This window comes from Streptopelia decaocto, assembly GCF_964273445.1.
Source record: "Streptopelia decaocto genome assembly, chromosome: 27".
Classification (NCBI taxonomy): Eukaryota; Metazoa; Chordata; class Aves; order Columbiformes; family Columbidae; genus Streptopelia; species Streptopelia decaocto.
In genome coordinates this window covers 579,192-593,299 of record NC_138682.1, presented here as the reverse complement: position 1 = coordinate 593,299, position 14,108 = coordinate 579,192, and the positions used below count along the sequence as shown (strand labels likewise).

At 65.8% G+C, this 14,108-nt stretch overlaps 3 protein-coding genes across 5 annotated transcripts; 1 reads left to right on the top strand and 2 right to left on the bottom strand.

Moving 5' to 3' along the window:
• The first annotated feature begins 688 nt into the window (after positions 1–688).
• DAZAP2 (DAZ associated protein 2) lies at positions 689–4,572 on the top strand. Its single transcript, XM_082073674.1, has 4 exons — positions 689–813; positions 1,649–1,767; positions 2,589–2,831; positions 3,437–4,572. The coding sequence occupies exons 1-4, from the start codon at positions 801–803 to the stop codon at positions 3,563–3,565; spliced, it is 504 nt and encodes a 167-aa protein (XP_081929800.1). The 5' UTR covers positions 689–800; the 3' UTR covers positions 3,566–4,572.
• A 149-nt stretch (positions 4,573–4,721) lies between these two features.
• SMAGP (small cell adhesion glycoprotein) lies at positions 4,722–7,342 on the bottom strand. The gene is made up of 4 exons (XM_082073678.1): positions 7,042–7,342; positions 5,656–5,697; positions 5,455–5,532; positions 4,722–5,382 (listed from the first exon to the last, which is right to left on the bottom strand). Exons 2-4 carry the CDS (start codon positions 5,684–5,686, stop codon positions 5,213–5,215), a joined length of 279 nt encoding a protein of 92 aa, XP_081929804.1. The 5' UTR covers positions 5,687–5,697; positions 7,042–7,342; the 3' UTR covers positions 4,722–5,212.
• Positions 7,343–8,473: 1,131 nt separating this feature from the next.
• Positions 8,474–12,920, bottom strand: BIN2 (bridging integrator 2). 3 transcript variants are annotated; one of them, XM_082073616.1, is made up of 11 exons: positions 12,783–12,920; positions 11,713–11,793; positions 11,572–11,626; positions 11,138–11,232; positions 10,952–11,047; positions 10,775–10,882; positions 10,616–10,701; positions 10,162–10,237; positions 9,886–9,968; positions 8,804–9,698; positions 8,474–8,676 (listed from the first exon to the last, which is right to left on the bottom strand). In XM_082073616.1, the coding sequence occupies exons 1-11, from the start codon at positions 12,852–12,854 to the stop codon at positions 8,584–8,586; spliced, it is 1,740 nt and encodes a 579-aa protein (XP_081929742.1). In that variant the 5' UTR covers positions 12,855–12,920; the 3' UTR covers positions 8,474–8,583. The 3 variants fall into 3 exon arrangements, with proteins under 3 accessions (XP_081929742.1, XP_081929743.1, XP_081929744.1); XM_082073617.1 differs by having other exon boundaries at positions 8,804–9,665; XM_082073618.1 differs by having other exon boundaries at positions 8,804–9,662.
• Positions 12,921–14,108: the final 1,188 nt, after the last annotated feature.

Genomic DNA, 14,108 nt, shown 5'->3' with positions numbered 1-14,108 from the left:
ACTGCACGGGGGGGACTAACTGCACGGGGGGGACTAACTGCACGGGGGGGACTAACTGCACGGGGGGGACTAACTGCACGGGGGGGACTAACTGCACGGGGGGGACTAACTGCACGGGGGGGACTAACTGCACGGGGGGGACTAACTGCACGGGGGGGACTAACTGCACCGGGGGGACTAACTGCACCGGGGGACTAACTGCACCGGGGGGACTAACTGCACCGGGGGGACTAACTGCACCGGGGGGACTAACTGCACCGGGGGGACTAACTGCACCGGGGGACTAACTGCACCGGGGACTAACTGCACCGGGGACTAACTGCACCGGGGGACTAACTGCACGGGGGACTAACTGCACCGGGGGGACTAACTGCACCGGGGACTACACCACTACCCACTCAAGGCCCACTTGGGCCTACCTGGGGCCTCCCCACTACCCCAGGCCCTGTCCAGGCCAGCCCAGGCCCTCCGTAGGGACCCCCCGCTTCACCTCTAGGGCCGACCTAGACCTCCCACCCAGGCCTTGCCTAAAGCCCCATCTCAGGCCTAGGGCCCGCCGCAGGCCCACCCGCCGTCCCTCCAGCCCTGCGGGCCCCTCCCCACTCGGCCTCTTGAAGGCCGGCGCGGCCCCGCCCCCGCGCGCGACGGCGGCTGCGCGCGGCTCCCGCTTCCTGCCCCGCCCCTCCGCCGGCGCGCCCCGCCCGCCCCGCCCGCCCCGCCCGCAGCGCCGCGGTGACAGCGAGCAGGAAGCGCGCGGCGCGGGCAGAGCGGGAGCCGCCCCGGAGCCAGCGCCGCCCGCCATGAACGGCAAAGGCAAGGACCGCGCGCGCTGCCGCCGCCAGCGCCCCGCGCGCCGCGCCCCCTCCCGCCCTCCCGCCCCTCCGACCCGGGACGCGGCGCCTTTAAGGGCGGCGCCGCAGCGCGTGACCGCGCGAGCCGGGCGGCCAATGGGAGCGGGGCGGGGGGGCGGGAGCGCGCGTTGCCATGGCGACCGGCCCGGCCTTAACCCTGTGAGCGCCGAGCGACCTCCCCCCCCCCCCCCCCGCCCCGGTGACGTACGGGGGGCTGTGACGTAGGGAGGACCTGCGCGTGACGTAAGCGGGAAGAGCGGGGGAATCCCTCCCGGATGACATAGGGGATCCCGCTGGGTGAAGGGAGACGGATCCCCCCACGCGTGACGTAAGGGGGGACCCCGTTAGCTGGGGGGGGCACTGAAGTGGGGGAGACCCCCCGCCGGTGACACAGGGGATCCCCCGGGTGATGTCATTGGGGGGAGACCACCCCCCCCCCCAGTTGATGTCATAGCGGGGAGACCCCACCAGGTGATGTCATAGGGGGCCCCCCCAGGATGATGTCACAGAGCCCCTGGGTGACCCCGGGGACCCCCTGGGTGCCATGGGGGGTTGGAGCGGGCGAGCCCCCTCATCACGGGGGGGGTGACACCTCGGGGGGGCGGGGACTAACCCCCCAGCGCCGCCCCCCTGTGCCCCCCAAACCATGAAGAGCGCGGGGGGGGGCAGGTGCCAGCTGGGGTTCATTTCCTTTCTAAGACTTCGCGACTCCGCAGAACGATCCGGTTCATTATCGTTTTCGCTTTGCCCGCGCTAATGAACGCCCATGAACCCCAATCTCTGCTGTTCTCCCGCAGGACAGTACCCCCCGCAGCCGTCCTACCCCGTGCAGCCGCCCGGCCCCCCCGCCGTGTACCCCCCGGCCCTGCCGCTGCAGCCGCCGCCCTACAGCGACGCCCCCCCCGCCTACTCCGAGGTACGGGACGCGCCCCCCGCACCCCTTCCCCCGGGGCCCCTCCCGAACGAAACCAAAGTACATATCCAGCAAAGTTTCCAGCTGGAGGGTGTTTTTTGCCTGGGGGGCTCGTTTGCTGGGCAGCGCGTGGTCCCCAGGTTGGCTCCGAATCACCCACTTGATGTGTAAACGCCGTTCAAACTTCCCCCTGGAGTCAAGGTGACAAATTCATCTCGTTTGTCACTGTAAAAGACACTGACAATAACATTTCTTGCTTGGAGTGGGGGAAAACTCTCCAAAAAATGTCCTTCTTCCATCCCCAAATCAAACACGTGGGGCTGGGGTGGGGGGCTGAGGGTCCACGTGGGGCTGGGTGGGGGGCTGAGGGTCCACGTGGGGCTGGGGAGGGGGGGTGAGGGTCCGCGTGGGGCTGGGGAGGGGGGGTGAGGGTCCGCGTGGGGCTGGGGAGGGGGGGTGAGGGTCCACGTGGGGCTGGGGAGGGGGGGTGAGGGTCCACGTGGGGCTGGGGAGGGGGGGTGAGGGTCCATGTGGGGCTGGGGAGGGGGGGTGAGGGTCCATGTGGGGCTGGGGTGGGGGGGTGAGGGTCTGCGTGGGGCTGGGGTGGGGGGGTGAGGGTCCGCGTGGGGCTGGGGAGGGGGGGTGAGGGTCCATGTGGGGCTGGGGAGGGGGGGTGAGGGTCCGCGTGGGGCTGGGGAGGGGGGGTGAGGGTCCATGTGGGGCTGGGGTGGGGGGGTGAGGGTCTGCGTGGGGCTGGGGGCCGAGCGAGCCCCCGGGGGTGCAGAATAACCACCCTCTGTGCTCTGTTCTGTGTCTTTTCCCAGCTTTACCGGCCCAGCTTCGTGCCCCTGGGCACCGCCACCGTCCCCACCATGTCCGCGGCGTATCCCGGCGCCTCCGTGTTCCTGCCCGTGGCGCAGTCGGTGGCCGTGGGGCCCATCGGCTCCTCGGTGCCCGTGGCCTATTACCCGGTGGGGCCGGTCTATCCGCCGGGCTCCACGGTGCTGGTGGACGGCGGGTTTGACGCCGGAGCGCGGTTCGGCGCCGGCGGCACCGCCAGCATCCCCGTGAGTACACGCCTGGGGGAGAGCGGGCGCCCGGTTGCGCGCTGAGGGCTCTTTGTCCTGGTCCAGTTGTGGCTCTGGAGCCGCGGGGCTGGCGGGCGGCAAAGCCACCGCGGGGCCAGTGCTGGCCCAGCGTGGGGCTTCCAGGGGCTGGGAGACCTTCCTGCCCCCCGATTTCCCACCCGTGGGGCTGGGGATGGTCCTGCCCCCCGATTTCCCACCCGTGGGGCTGGGGATGTTCCTGCCCCCCCGATTTCCCACCCATGGGGCTGGGGATGGTCCTGCCCCCCCGATTTCCCACCCGTGGGGCTGGGGATGTTCCTGCCCCTCAGATTTCCCACCCATGGGGCTGTGGGACGTTCCTGCCCCCCCAGATTACCCACTTTTGGCCGTGTCCAGGTCCTGCTCTAGGCCCCTCCACAGGGACAAAACCCCGGGTTAAGCCGGGCTTAGCCCAGCACGGACAGGACACCAAGCGTTTCCCACCAGCCCCCGGCCTCTGTTGCTCCAATTTTGCTGGGTCCCAAGCGGCGGGGACATCGCTGGGGGGTTTCTGGGTCACGGTGGCTCCGTGTCCCCAAGCCGGGCCCGTCCTGTCTGTGTTTCAGCCGCCGCCCCCCGGCTGCCCCCCCAGCAGCGCCCAGCTGGCCGTCATGCAGGGGGCCAACGTCCTGGTGACACAGCGCAAGGGGAACTTCTTCCTGGGCGGCTCGGACGGCGGCTACACCATCTGGTGAAGGCGGAGAAGGGGCCGGGGCGCGGGGGGCGACGTCTGTAAGGAAAACCACGTACCGTCAGCACTTCTCACCACGTAACCGCTTTAGTCCGTATTAACCCCAAGTTGCGGTTCCCGGGATGGGGGGGCCGCCCGGCCCCGCGGGCGCTTTAACGAAGCTCCGTTAACGACAGCGGCGCCTCGGCCCCAACGGGGAGGGGGGGTTAATTCACCGAATTATCGCCAGCCCGGCCTCACGGTGTTGCCGCGGTGAGCGCCGCGGCGCTGCGCCGTTCTCCATCGGCCGCGGGGCCCGTTGCGCCACCGCGCTGGACCCGGGGCCACGAGCCGCCCGAAAAGGGTGCGAACGACACAACGTCACCCCCGGGAGCGGGGGGGCACTCGGGCGCCCTTCCCTCCCCCGGCCCCGGCCCGTCCTCCCCCCGACGCGGCGCGGCCGGCGCCGCCTCCGTCCTCCGCTCCAGGTGATCCGGGCTCCTTGCGCACTCGAGCGGCTCCAGGCCACGCTGCGCCCAGCGCCACGCCGCGGCATCCCCGGCTAACGAGGCTTCCCAACGCTGCTTAATAAACAAACTCCTGCTGTTTCTTTTTCAACTCGACCCGCTGTTCTGACACCAAAACTCCTTGGGGCTGGTGGAGCGGAGGAGCCGGTCGCGTCTGTCCCCGGGCAGGGAGCGACTCCAGCCGCCGCAGATTAACTCTCCCTGGCTTTAGGAGTTAAAACCGGCTCGGCCGTCACGAAGTCTTATTAGGGTTCAGAAGAATATTTCAGGGATCCTCAGTGTTTTGGGGTTTTTTTTGTTTTATGAAGAAAAAGCTGAGATTCGACTCTATTTTATCGGGAGGTTTGGGTTTAGTCTGCGTCCGCGTCTCGTCTCCGTTTTAACCATGCGACTGACTGTTACCGAGGTCCAGCATCACGTCTCTCTGTACACACTGTGGTGCACTTAACTTGTGGATTTTTTTATACTAAAAAAAAGAAGTAGAATAAAGACTATTTTGAAAGTTTGAGCGCGGTGCCGGTTTGCGTTGGAGCCGCGACACGGCGCCGCGGCCCCGCCCGCGCGGCTTCGCTCGGTTCCTCTTCGCCGCTGCTGTGGGAACTTCCCCCTTCGCTGGGGTTTTGTTGGTGTTTTTCTCGGGTTTGATTTAAAGGAGGAACCTTGCGAAGGTTTTGCCACCGCCCCGAGTCTTTGTCGGCGCTAAACCCGGCTTAGCGGACCAAGCAAACTCGGATGTGCCCGAGGTTTGGCGCCTCTCGGGGCAGAACGACCTTCTCCGGTTCGTGGGCTACGACGGGACTTTCTGTGCCCCCCATTGACTTCTGTGACATTATTGACACCTGCGCTCAACCTCGGCTCCAGCTCGGCCGCGCTGAGCCCCCGGCCCTCAACCAGCACCAGAACCGGTGGGTTGGGGAGATAAGGAGGAAAAAGATAAGCCAAGCGATTTTTCAGGGTGTTTGTCCCTGGGGTGCGTTGTAAAGCACCGAAGGGAGCAGACAGGCGCGTCCCCCCCGGCCCCGCTCCCCAACACACGTCCATTGAATTTTCCTTCCACGGCTGGTTTAATAAATTAAGGAAAAAAAGCAGCTTAAAGACCCACGACTCCGGGGAACTGGGGGAACTGGAACCTGCGGAGGGTGGTTTTAAATAAAATATTCCTCCTTCTCCCTGGCCGGAGCATCGTCCAGCGGCAGCGGCCGCTCGGGCTCCGCCGGCGCCTCGTATGTCAGGTAGGTGCCCTTGTTCCGGTACAGGTAGGTGACAATGACCACCAGCACCGTCAGCAGCGTGAGGAACACCAGGGTGATGACGACTGCGGGGAGAAGAGCCGCGGTTAACCCGGTTTAATTGGACGGGGGCGGCGGGACCCCGGGACCGGCCCCACCTGCGATGACGGCGGTGTTGGCGTCCTCGTGGAGAGCGGGGGTCTGGGCCTTCTTCAGCGAGGGCGTCGTCAGCTCCTCTTCAGCCGCCCGCCAGAGAGGAGGAGCTCGGTGAGGCTAGGCCGGGCTTAGCTGAGCCGGGCTTAGCTGAGCCGGGCTTAGCTGAGCCGGGCTTAGCTGGCTGGGACACGGGGAGGTCTCACCTGCACTCAGGGCGGGCTGGTCTCCTTCCATCGCATCAGCTCCTGCTCCGTCAGAGTAAAATAAACATATAAATTAACCATAAAAGGAAGAAAAGCAATAAATCCCCATGCGAGGTCCCAACAGGTTTTATTGGGGTGACGAGGGAAAACCAGCCCCCGGCACTGCGATTCGCTCCCGAGCTTCAAGAGCTTTGAATTGCCCCCAAATCCTCCCCAGTCCACCCGTTGGGGGCTGAGGTTGGTGCTGCCGCTGCAGACAGAAGGTGGACGGACGGAAAAGCGGTGAAACCCCCCAAAAGCGCCTGGCGCGGCCGGTGCTGGGCACGGGCCACTCAGCGGCTCCGCAGGGCCGCGTGTCAGGAGCTGATAGACCGGGACTTTTGTCTAAACATTAGAGGAAATGTGATGGTGGGAGCGTGGGGCACTGGCTGTGGGGGACAGGGACAGGGACACCGGCTGTGGGGGACGGGGACACCGGCTGTGGGGGACAGGGACAGGGACACCGGCTGTGGGGGACGGGGACACCGGCTGTGGGGGACGGGGACAGGGACACCGGCTGTGGGGGACGGGGACACCGGCTGTGGGGGACAGGGACAGGGACACCGGCTGTGGGGGACGGGGACACCGGCTGTGGGGGACGGGGACGCCGACCCGGCCGCTGACCCCACAGCTTTGGGGAACAAGGGGCGGAACCGTGCGGGATCCGCCTGGAACGTCGGGGCTCACGGGATCGGCCCAAATTTCACAGGAATTTGGGAAAATGCTTTTCCCCCTTCCCAGCAGCCGGGGACCCAACGGCCTCTGGCCAGGACCGGGACCCCAAATCTCCAGCAGGTCCCCCCAAATGCAGCAACTGCCCCCGGGCTCAAGCTGGCACGAGACACCAGCTCCTTAAACCCAGCTTTGATTAAACCCAGCTTTGCATTAAACACAGCTTTGCTTTAAACACGATTTTGCTTTATACCCAAGTTTTGCTTTACACCCATCTTTGCATTAAACCCGTCTTTACATTAAACCCAGCTTTGCTTTAAACCCACAGCTTTGCTTTAAACCCAGTTTTGCATCACACCCAGCTTTGCTTTAAACCCAGCTTTGCTTTAAACCCAGCTTGTGGGGCTTCCCAAAGCCTGTCGCCACTTTCCCGCGGAGCAGCAGCTGCTGCTTGGGTGGCTTTGCAGCCAAAAATGCCTAAAATTTTCCCCAAAATACATCAGATTGGGTTTTAAGGGAGGAGGGGGACGGTCCCCCCGGGTTCCGTCACTGAGGAGGGGGACGGTCCCCCCCGTGCGCCCCCGTGCAGGTCCAGCCCCGGGGGTCGCGGGATGAGCCCCCAGCGCGGCAAACCCGGGATACGGGGGTATTTGCGTGTTTCGGGGTGCGGGTCACCTGGCGCGGTGCAGCGGGTGCGGGTCGGAGGCTCCGGGAGCGGCGGGGACAGACGGACACACGGACACACGGACAGACGGACAGACGGACGCGCTCCCGGCCCGGGTCCGCACGTGCTCTGCGGAGCGGCGCGGGGGCGGTGAAACAGTGACGACAAAAAAAAATCATCGTCTTCCTCATTCTTGCCCAAGAGCCGAGTTGCTCAAGAGCCGACACAGAGAAACTCTCCCCGCCCAACCCCCCCGCAGCTCCCGCCGCGCGGCCCCGGGGAGAGCCGGCGGGAGCGGGGACGCAGCCCCGTTCCTGTCCCGTTCCCGTCCCGTTCCCGTCCCGTTCCCATCCCGTTCCCATTCTGTTCCCGTCCCGTTCCCGTCCTGTTCCCAAACCCCAGTCCTGTTCCATTCCCAAACCCCATTTCTAGCCCTATTCCCACTCCCACCCCCATTCCTACCCCGTTCCCATCCCTTCCTGTTCCGAAACCCCATTTTATCTGTATTCCCACTCCCACCCCATTCCCAAACCCCAGTCCCATTCCATTCCCAAACCCCATTTCCAGCCCTATTCCCACCCCCATTCCAACCCCCATTCCCATCCCTAAACCCCATTTTCATCTGTCTTCCCATTCCCACCCCCATTCCCATTCCCAGCGGACAGATGACGGGACGACCACCCCCCCACGCCCCCCCCATCCCCCGACAGCCGCGTTTCCCCCCCGCCCCCACCCCCACTTTCCCGCCGGCTTTTCCGCCTCCCGCCGCGGCCAGATCCCGACTTTCCCTTCCCACCCCCCAAATCCAACCGGGACCCCCCGGCCGAGCGCCCGCGTTTCACCTTCACCCCGAACCGCCGCGATGTGCCGGCGCAGCCGCGGCTGCCGGGCGCCCGAGTCCCGGGGAGGAGCGGGGGTGTCCCGGGGAGGAGCGGGGTGTCCCGGGGAGGAGCGGGGCGTCCCGGGGAGGAGCGGGGCGTCCCGGGCGCCGGTACCTGCGCGGCGCTGGCGGCTGCTCCCGCGTGCGGCGGGGCGGGGCGCGGGCGTTGCCCTTCTCCTGCCTCACCTTTCCAGTTCGGCTGCAATAACCATAAAACCCCGAATCCACCCCCCCCGCCGCCCCGTTAACCCCTCGTTAACCCCTCGTTAACCCGGCCCGGCACCCACTGTCGACCGTCGGCAACGGGTTTTGGCTTCGGTGCGGGGGGTTGGCGGCGCGGGGAGGGGGCAATGGGGGGTTGGTTTGTGTAGGGCGGCGCGTTTTCCGGGCGCCGGCAAAACCGGCTCGGTGCCTTTTCCCTGAGTCACCGCGGGGCAGCGGCGCCGGGTGTTGGGGGACAGGGTGACAACCCCCGCACCCAAACCCGGGCCCCCCCGTGTCACGCTGTCCCCCCGGCCGGTGCCGCGCGTTTCCAGGAGGGAATTTGGCGTTTCTGCCCCATTTCAGCACGTTTCTGCCTTTATTTCGAGGGGAAGCGCGTTGGGGTTGTGGTGAAACAGAACGATCTGCCCGCGGCACCGTAAACTCGGGTTGTGCGCAGCGGGCGCGGAGCTCAGAGGTGGGTGAGGGTCTCGCTGGGGGGGGGCGCTGCCAGAGGGGCGTCCTGGCTGGTGTTCGGCTCCGCCGTCCCGGGACGGTCTCGCTCCTGGGGGGACACGGGGGTGACGGCGAATTTGTGCTTAAACCAGAGCCAGGACGGCTTGAGCTGGCCGGGGGGGTCAGGGTGACGTTCCCCCCACAACGTGTCCCCCCCGGCACCACAGCTTCCTCACCTGAGTTTTGGGCGCTGTCAGCTCGGCCTCCGTCACCTCCGTGTCCCCCCGGGAGCCGCCGCGCTCGCCTGGGGACCCAGAGGCCGTGGCACCAGTGACACCGGGGGGGACGCCGCCCGGGGCAGGGGACAGCGGCTCCTCGGGACCCTCAGCGTCGGTGGCCGCACCATCCGGCTGATGGGGGTCCCGCGTGGTGGCTTTGTCTGGCTGCGGTGGCTGCGGTGGCTGCGGTGACGCGGTACCGGCCGCCTGCGCGATGGCCTCGGACAGAATCAGGGACGCCATGGACGTGGCGATGTCCTCGGGTCCCCCCTGCTCCCCGCTGGTGGCCTCTGCCTGCTCCGGACCCCGGGTTTCGGTGAGGCCAGAGGAGCGACTCCCTGGCTCCATGGCTGTCACCGGCGTCCCTGGCTCCATGGCTGTCTCCGACGTCCCCGGCTCCATGGCTGTCTCCGACGTCCCCGGCTCCATGGCTGTCACCGGCGTCCCTGGCTCCATGGCTGTCTCCGACGTCCCCGGCTCCATGGCTGTCACCGGTGTCCCCGGCTCCATGGCTGTCACCGGCGTCCCCGGCTCTGGGGACAGAGCTCTGGGGACGGTGCCGGGCTCCAGGGCCTCCTCGCTGGACACCGACGCCGTCTCCGACAGGGACCCGGCGCTGGCGGGTGACGCTGGTGGGGGCCCGGGGACGGTGACACCCAGGTCCCCGTTGGAGACGGTGTCGGCGTCGCCGCTGCCCGTCCCGGGGGACGTCGGTGTCCCCTCCGCTCCCAGCACTGGCGGCCAGTCCGGGGACCTCCCGGGGTGCGGGACCATGGCCGGGGGGCTCACGGGCGAGGAGATGACCAGCGAGCGGCGGCTGCTGCGGGGGGACAGGGGGGGATGTCCCGTCGCCCTGGGGACACCGCGGTGTCACCCCCAGCACGATTGGCAAAGTCATCAACCCGGCACCACCAGAGCGTCCTCAGCCCTATGCCGGGACGTGCTCCTTCACCCCAGCCTGGGACTGCATCCTCCCGCTGCTTTTTGGGGTGTGGGGGGGACACTGGTCACCGTGACCCCCCACCCTGTCCCTCCTTCACCTGGAGACGCCTTTGACGACGAAGACCTTGCCCGAGTGCTGCTGCTCCAGCCGGCTCATCACCTCGTACAGGTCGCGGTTCAGCTGCCGGGGTGGGGGCACAAAAACCCGTCAGATGGGCCCCGGTGCCACCCGCCACCACCACCTTCTACGGTACTGAATCAACTGAACAGCAGCGTTATTACAGCAACTAAGACGACGCGAGGCTGGTGGCCGGCACCGGTGTGGCTGAAGCGGGGCGGGGGGTCATGGGGTTTTCGGGGTGCTGCCCCCCCACCTTGCTCATCTCCTTGTAGAAGACGTCGCGCAGGTTGGAGATGTTCTGGAAGATGGTCACGTAGCAGGCGATGCGGCTGCGGGGGACACGGCGGGGGAGGTTTCGGGGGGACACGGTGGCAGGGGAGGGGTTCAAGGTCCCTTGTCCCAGCCAACAGGTTTTGGGGATGTTTTGCTTTTCGGGAGGGGGCTGCAGGTGCCACTGGCTTTGGGGCATGATCGTCCCTGCGATGGCCCCCAGCCCTGGGGTGCCCCTGAATCCCTACGGTGTCACCCGACTCTTGCGGTGTCCCCCAGCCCTTTTGATGTCCCCCAACCCCATGTGGTCCCCCAGCCCTGATGTCCCCCGGCCCTTTTGATGTCCCCTAACCCCATGTGGTCTCCCAGCTGCACGATGTCCCCCCGCCTGTGACACCCAGCCCCACGGTGTCCCCCAGCCCCGCGACAGCCGGTACCTGCCGTACAGCACCGGCAGCTCGTCCCGCAGGTCCCTGTTCAGATCCTCAAACACCGCCTGGGCTTTGTTGAACTCCTCCTCGGCCTGGGGGGGCGGGAGGGGCTGTGGCTTTGGGGACACGATGGGACACGGGGGGGCGCACCGGGGGGGGTCCCACCTTGGCGATCTTGGCCTCGTCCTTTTTCTTGGCGCTCTGCAGAGCCTCCAGGTGGTGCCGGGCGCTGTCGTAATCCACCAGCTTGCGGCCCCGCTTGGCAATGCGCTCCTGCGGGAAGGGGGGGGGTGCTCAGCCAGGATCGGGCCCCCGGCCCCTCTCCCCCCCAACACGGGGTACCTTGAAGTCCCCGAACTGCGCCAGGTAGTTCTCCATCAGGTGCAGGGCTTGGTCGGCCAGCTTGGCCTCATAGTCCTCCCACAGCAGGTCATTGCTCTGGGGGCACAAAGGGGGAAACGGGGTGAAACACCCCAATTCCCCCCCCCCGCGGTGCTCCAAGGGACCCCGGGGCGCGTCGGGGCTCACGTCGGCGATGGCTTTGAGCTCCGCGTGGCCGTCCCACCCGGGGCTGTAAATCTCCTGCAGCGTCTCGGCCACCCTGCGGGAGCTCTCGTGCATCACTGCGCGGGGGCAAAGCGCCACCGTCAGCAGCGGTAACCGCTCACCAGGACTCGCCACGATCTACAGGTACTTATGAGCCATTGTATTTATTATTACTCATTATACTTATTAATATTTATTATTATTTAATATTAATTTAGCTATTATTCATTATTTATTATTCATTCTATTTACTATTCATTATTATTATTTATTACTATTTATTATTTATTATTCATTATTGCTTATTACTATTTATTATTACTTATTACTATTTATCACTATTCCTTTCCCGTTCTCCTCCGGGTGAGCAATCCCGGTGCTGCCCAGCCCGTCCCAGCGCATTTCGGGGCCCGTACCTTTCACCGCCCCCACGAACGCCTTGAGGTCCTTGTAGAGCTTGTTGCCTTCGTTCTGCAAACCAGGCGGGGAGGGGACGCTCAGGGACCCCCGGGGCATACGGGGGTGTCCCCGCGCCCCCATCCCTGCGTCCCCATCACCTGCTGCAGCTGGAAGTTGTAGGCGCTTTGCTCAAACTGCTCGTCTTTGGTTTCCACCGTTTTGCCCAATTTCTGTAGAACCTGAGGAGGAGAAATGGGAAAAACCATCAGCCCCGAGCCCGGCGCTGCCCCCCGTGGGGGCAAACCCCCAAAAACCCCTTCCAGTTGGTGCCAAGGGTCCGATGGAGCCGACACCAAGTAGGGATTTGGGTTGGGAATGCAAGATTTCAGCTCATGCCTCCGCGCTTTGACTTTTTAGGGGAAAACAGCGACTTTTTGGGTGTTAACCCATCCCTCGGCTCCCTCGACCCCCCACCGCGGCCGTGGTGCCGACGATGCCCGGGGTGCCACCCTGGGGAGGATGAGGAGGAGCGAGGCCAAAGGGGCCCCCGAACCGCGGCAGGAGCACGATGGGGGACTCTGGGTGTCCAGGAAGGGGTTGACCCCCCCGGAAGCGCCTGCTCGGGGCTGATACCGCGGAGAAGCCGAATTTAGCCCCGAGCCAGGAAAGCCGGGAGCGCAGGGTTCAGCGGGGGAGCTTTGTGTCACCCCCAAAGTGGGAGATGCCCCTGCTCAGTTCTGGGGGGAGAAAAAGAGACAGAGACGCTGCCGAATGGCCCCAAAACAGCCGCAATCCACCCCGTTTCCGCAGCCCTTCCCCCTCGCTTCCTGCGCTGCCGATGGGGCTGCGCGGCTGTTATCCCGTCACCGGGTCCCGCTGGGGACTGTCACCTCCAGCCAGCCCGAGGGACCCCGCGCCAGCAGCGTGAGGTCCCCCCGTCACCTCCGGAAGGTGCTTTGGGTGGAAAAACCCCACTTTGGAGACCCCCGATGCAGCTCGGGGGACTTTGCGGAGACGCCACCGAGGCCGAAGCCGCGGGGCAACGATGGCGTTGACCCAGAAGAACCCAAGTTAACACCTTACGACACCCAAATCAACACCCCGGAGCACCCATGGGTGCCGAGCGCTGCCCATCGTGCCACCCCCTTAGTGCACAGTGGAGACTAAATTAAGGGATAAGAGAAAAAAAAGGGTTTTGGTGGTGTGAGCGCCGCGGTGCCGCCCATACCTTCTCCTGCGCCCGGCTGAAGCGCTTCTGGACCTGCCTGGCGAAGAGCCCGGCGCTCCTGCCCTCGGCCATGGCGGCGGCCCCGGCGCTTCGGCGCTCGCCACGGAGGAAGTCGGGAGGCGAAGCATCCGCCGGGCCCCCCCGGAAAGGCTCCCCCTGCACCCCCGGCGCCGGGGAACCCGCACCCGCCTCCTGCCGCACCCGCCGGCGCCTGCGCTCGGGTTCAAGGTGGGTTTTGGTGCGGGTTTGGTGCTGGTTTTCACCCGTGTCAGCTGGGGTTGCTCCTCGGGGATGCTAAATGGAGCGAGGTGGTACCGGCCACCGAATCCAATGTCCCTCGTTGCAAAGGGGTCGGGTTTGGGAGAAAAACGGAGCTGGCGGATGGAAAAATCCCACCCGGATGGCCCCGAGGAGCCCACGCGGGAGGATGTGAACAATTCCCCAGGTTGTCACCACCCCGAGGACTCTCCGGCCGCCCCGTGAGGCCGGAGCTTTGCCCTTCTCCCAAGGAGCGAGGAAGAGGAGGAACCCGGCCAAAGGACAAACAGGAGGGGACGAGGACGCCGAGGGATGGAGGAGAGCGACCGGGGACAAAGCATCCACCACCGGAGAGAGGAACAGATTTTATTGATGCTATTTGCAGGTTTTAAGCCCAAAAAGGAAACATGGAGAGGGGGGGACTGGGGTCTCCTGGCAGCGCTCAGTTCTGGGCCAGCACCTGGAAAGAGAAGAAACGATGGAGCCGAGCGGTGCTGGAGCTCCAGCGCAACGCAAGCGCCGGGTCCCAGCCTTACGCTGTTGATCCAGGAGTTGTAGGCGGAGACGCGGGTGAAGACGGTGGGTTTGTTCTTGACGTTGCAGCCCAGCGAGGACACGAAGCTGGTGACGCCGTGGACCTGGTACTGCCCGTTCACCTCGCAGTGGAGCGGCCCGCCCGAGTCACCCTGCGCCACGAGGGACCCCGTGAGACGGGAGGAACCGGGCTGGGGGACGGCGGGAGGGGACGGCGGGGACACCGCGGCCCTACCTGGCAGCCGGAGCGGACGCCGTCACCGCCGGCGCAGACCATGGTGTTCTTGACGGTGGAGCCCCAGTAGGAGGCGCTGGAGCAGATCTGGTAGCTCACCACGGGCAGGTAGGCCTGCTGCAGGGTGCTGGCGAGCTGCCCGTTGGCTGCATGACACCGGGTCTTGGTTAACGCCGCGCCGGCAAAGACCTACCAGACCCACCCCTGCCAAAGCTGAGCCCACCAAGGGTCCCCCAACCCAAGCCAACCAATGCCAGGCATCGCTGTGCCCAGGGCAAAGCCCCAAGCGGTGCCTCCTG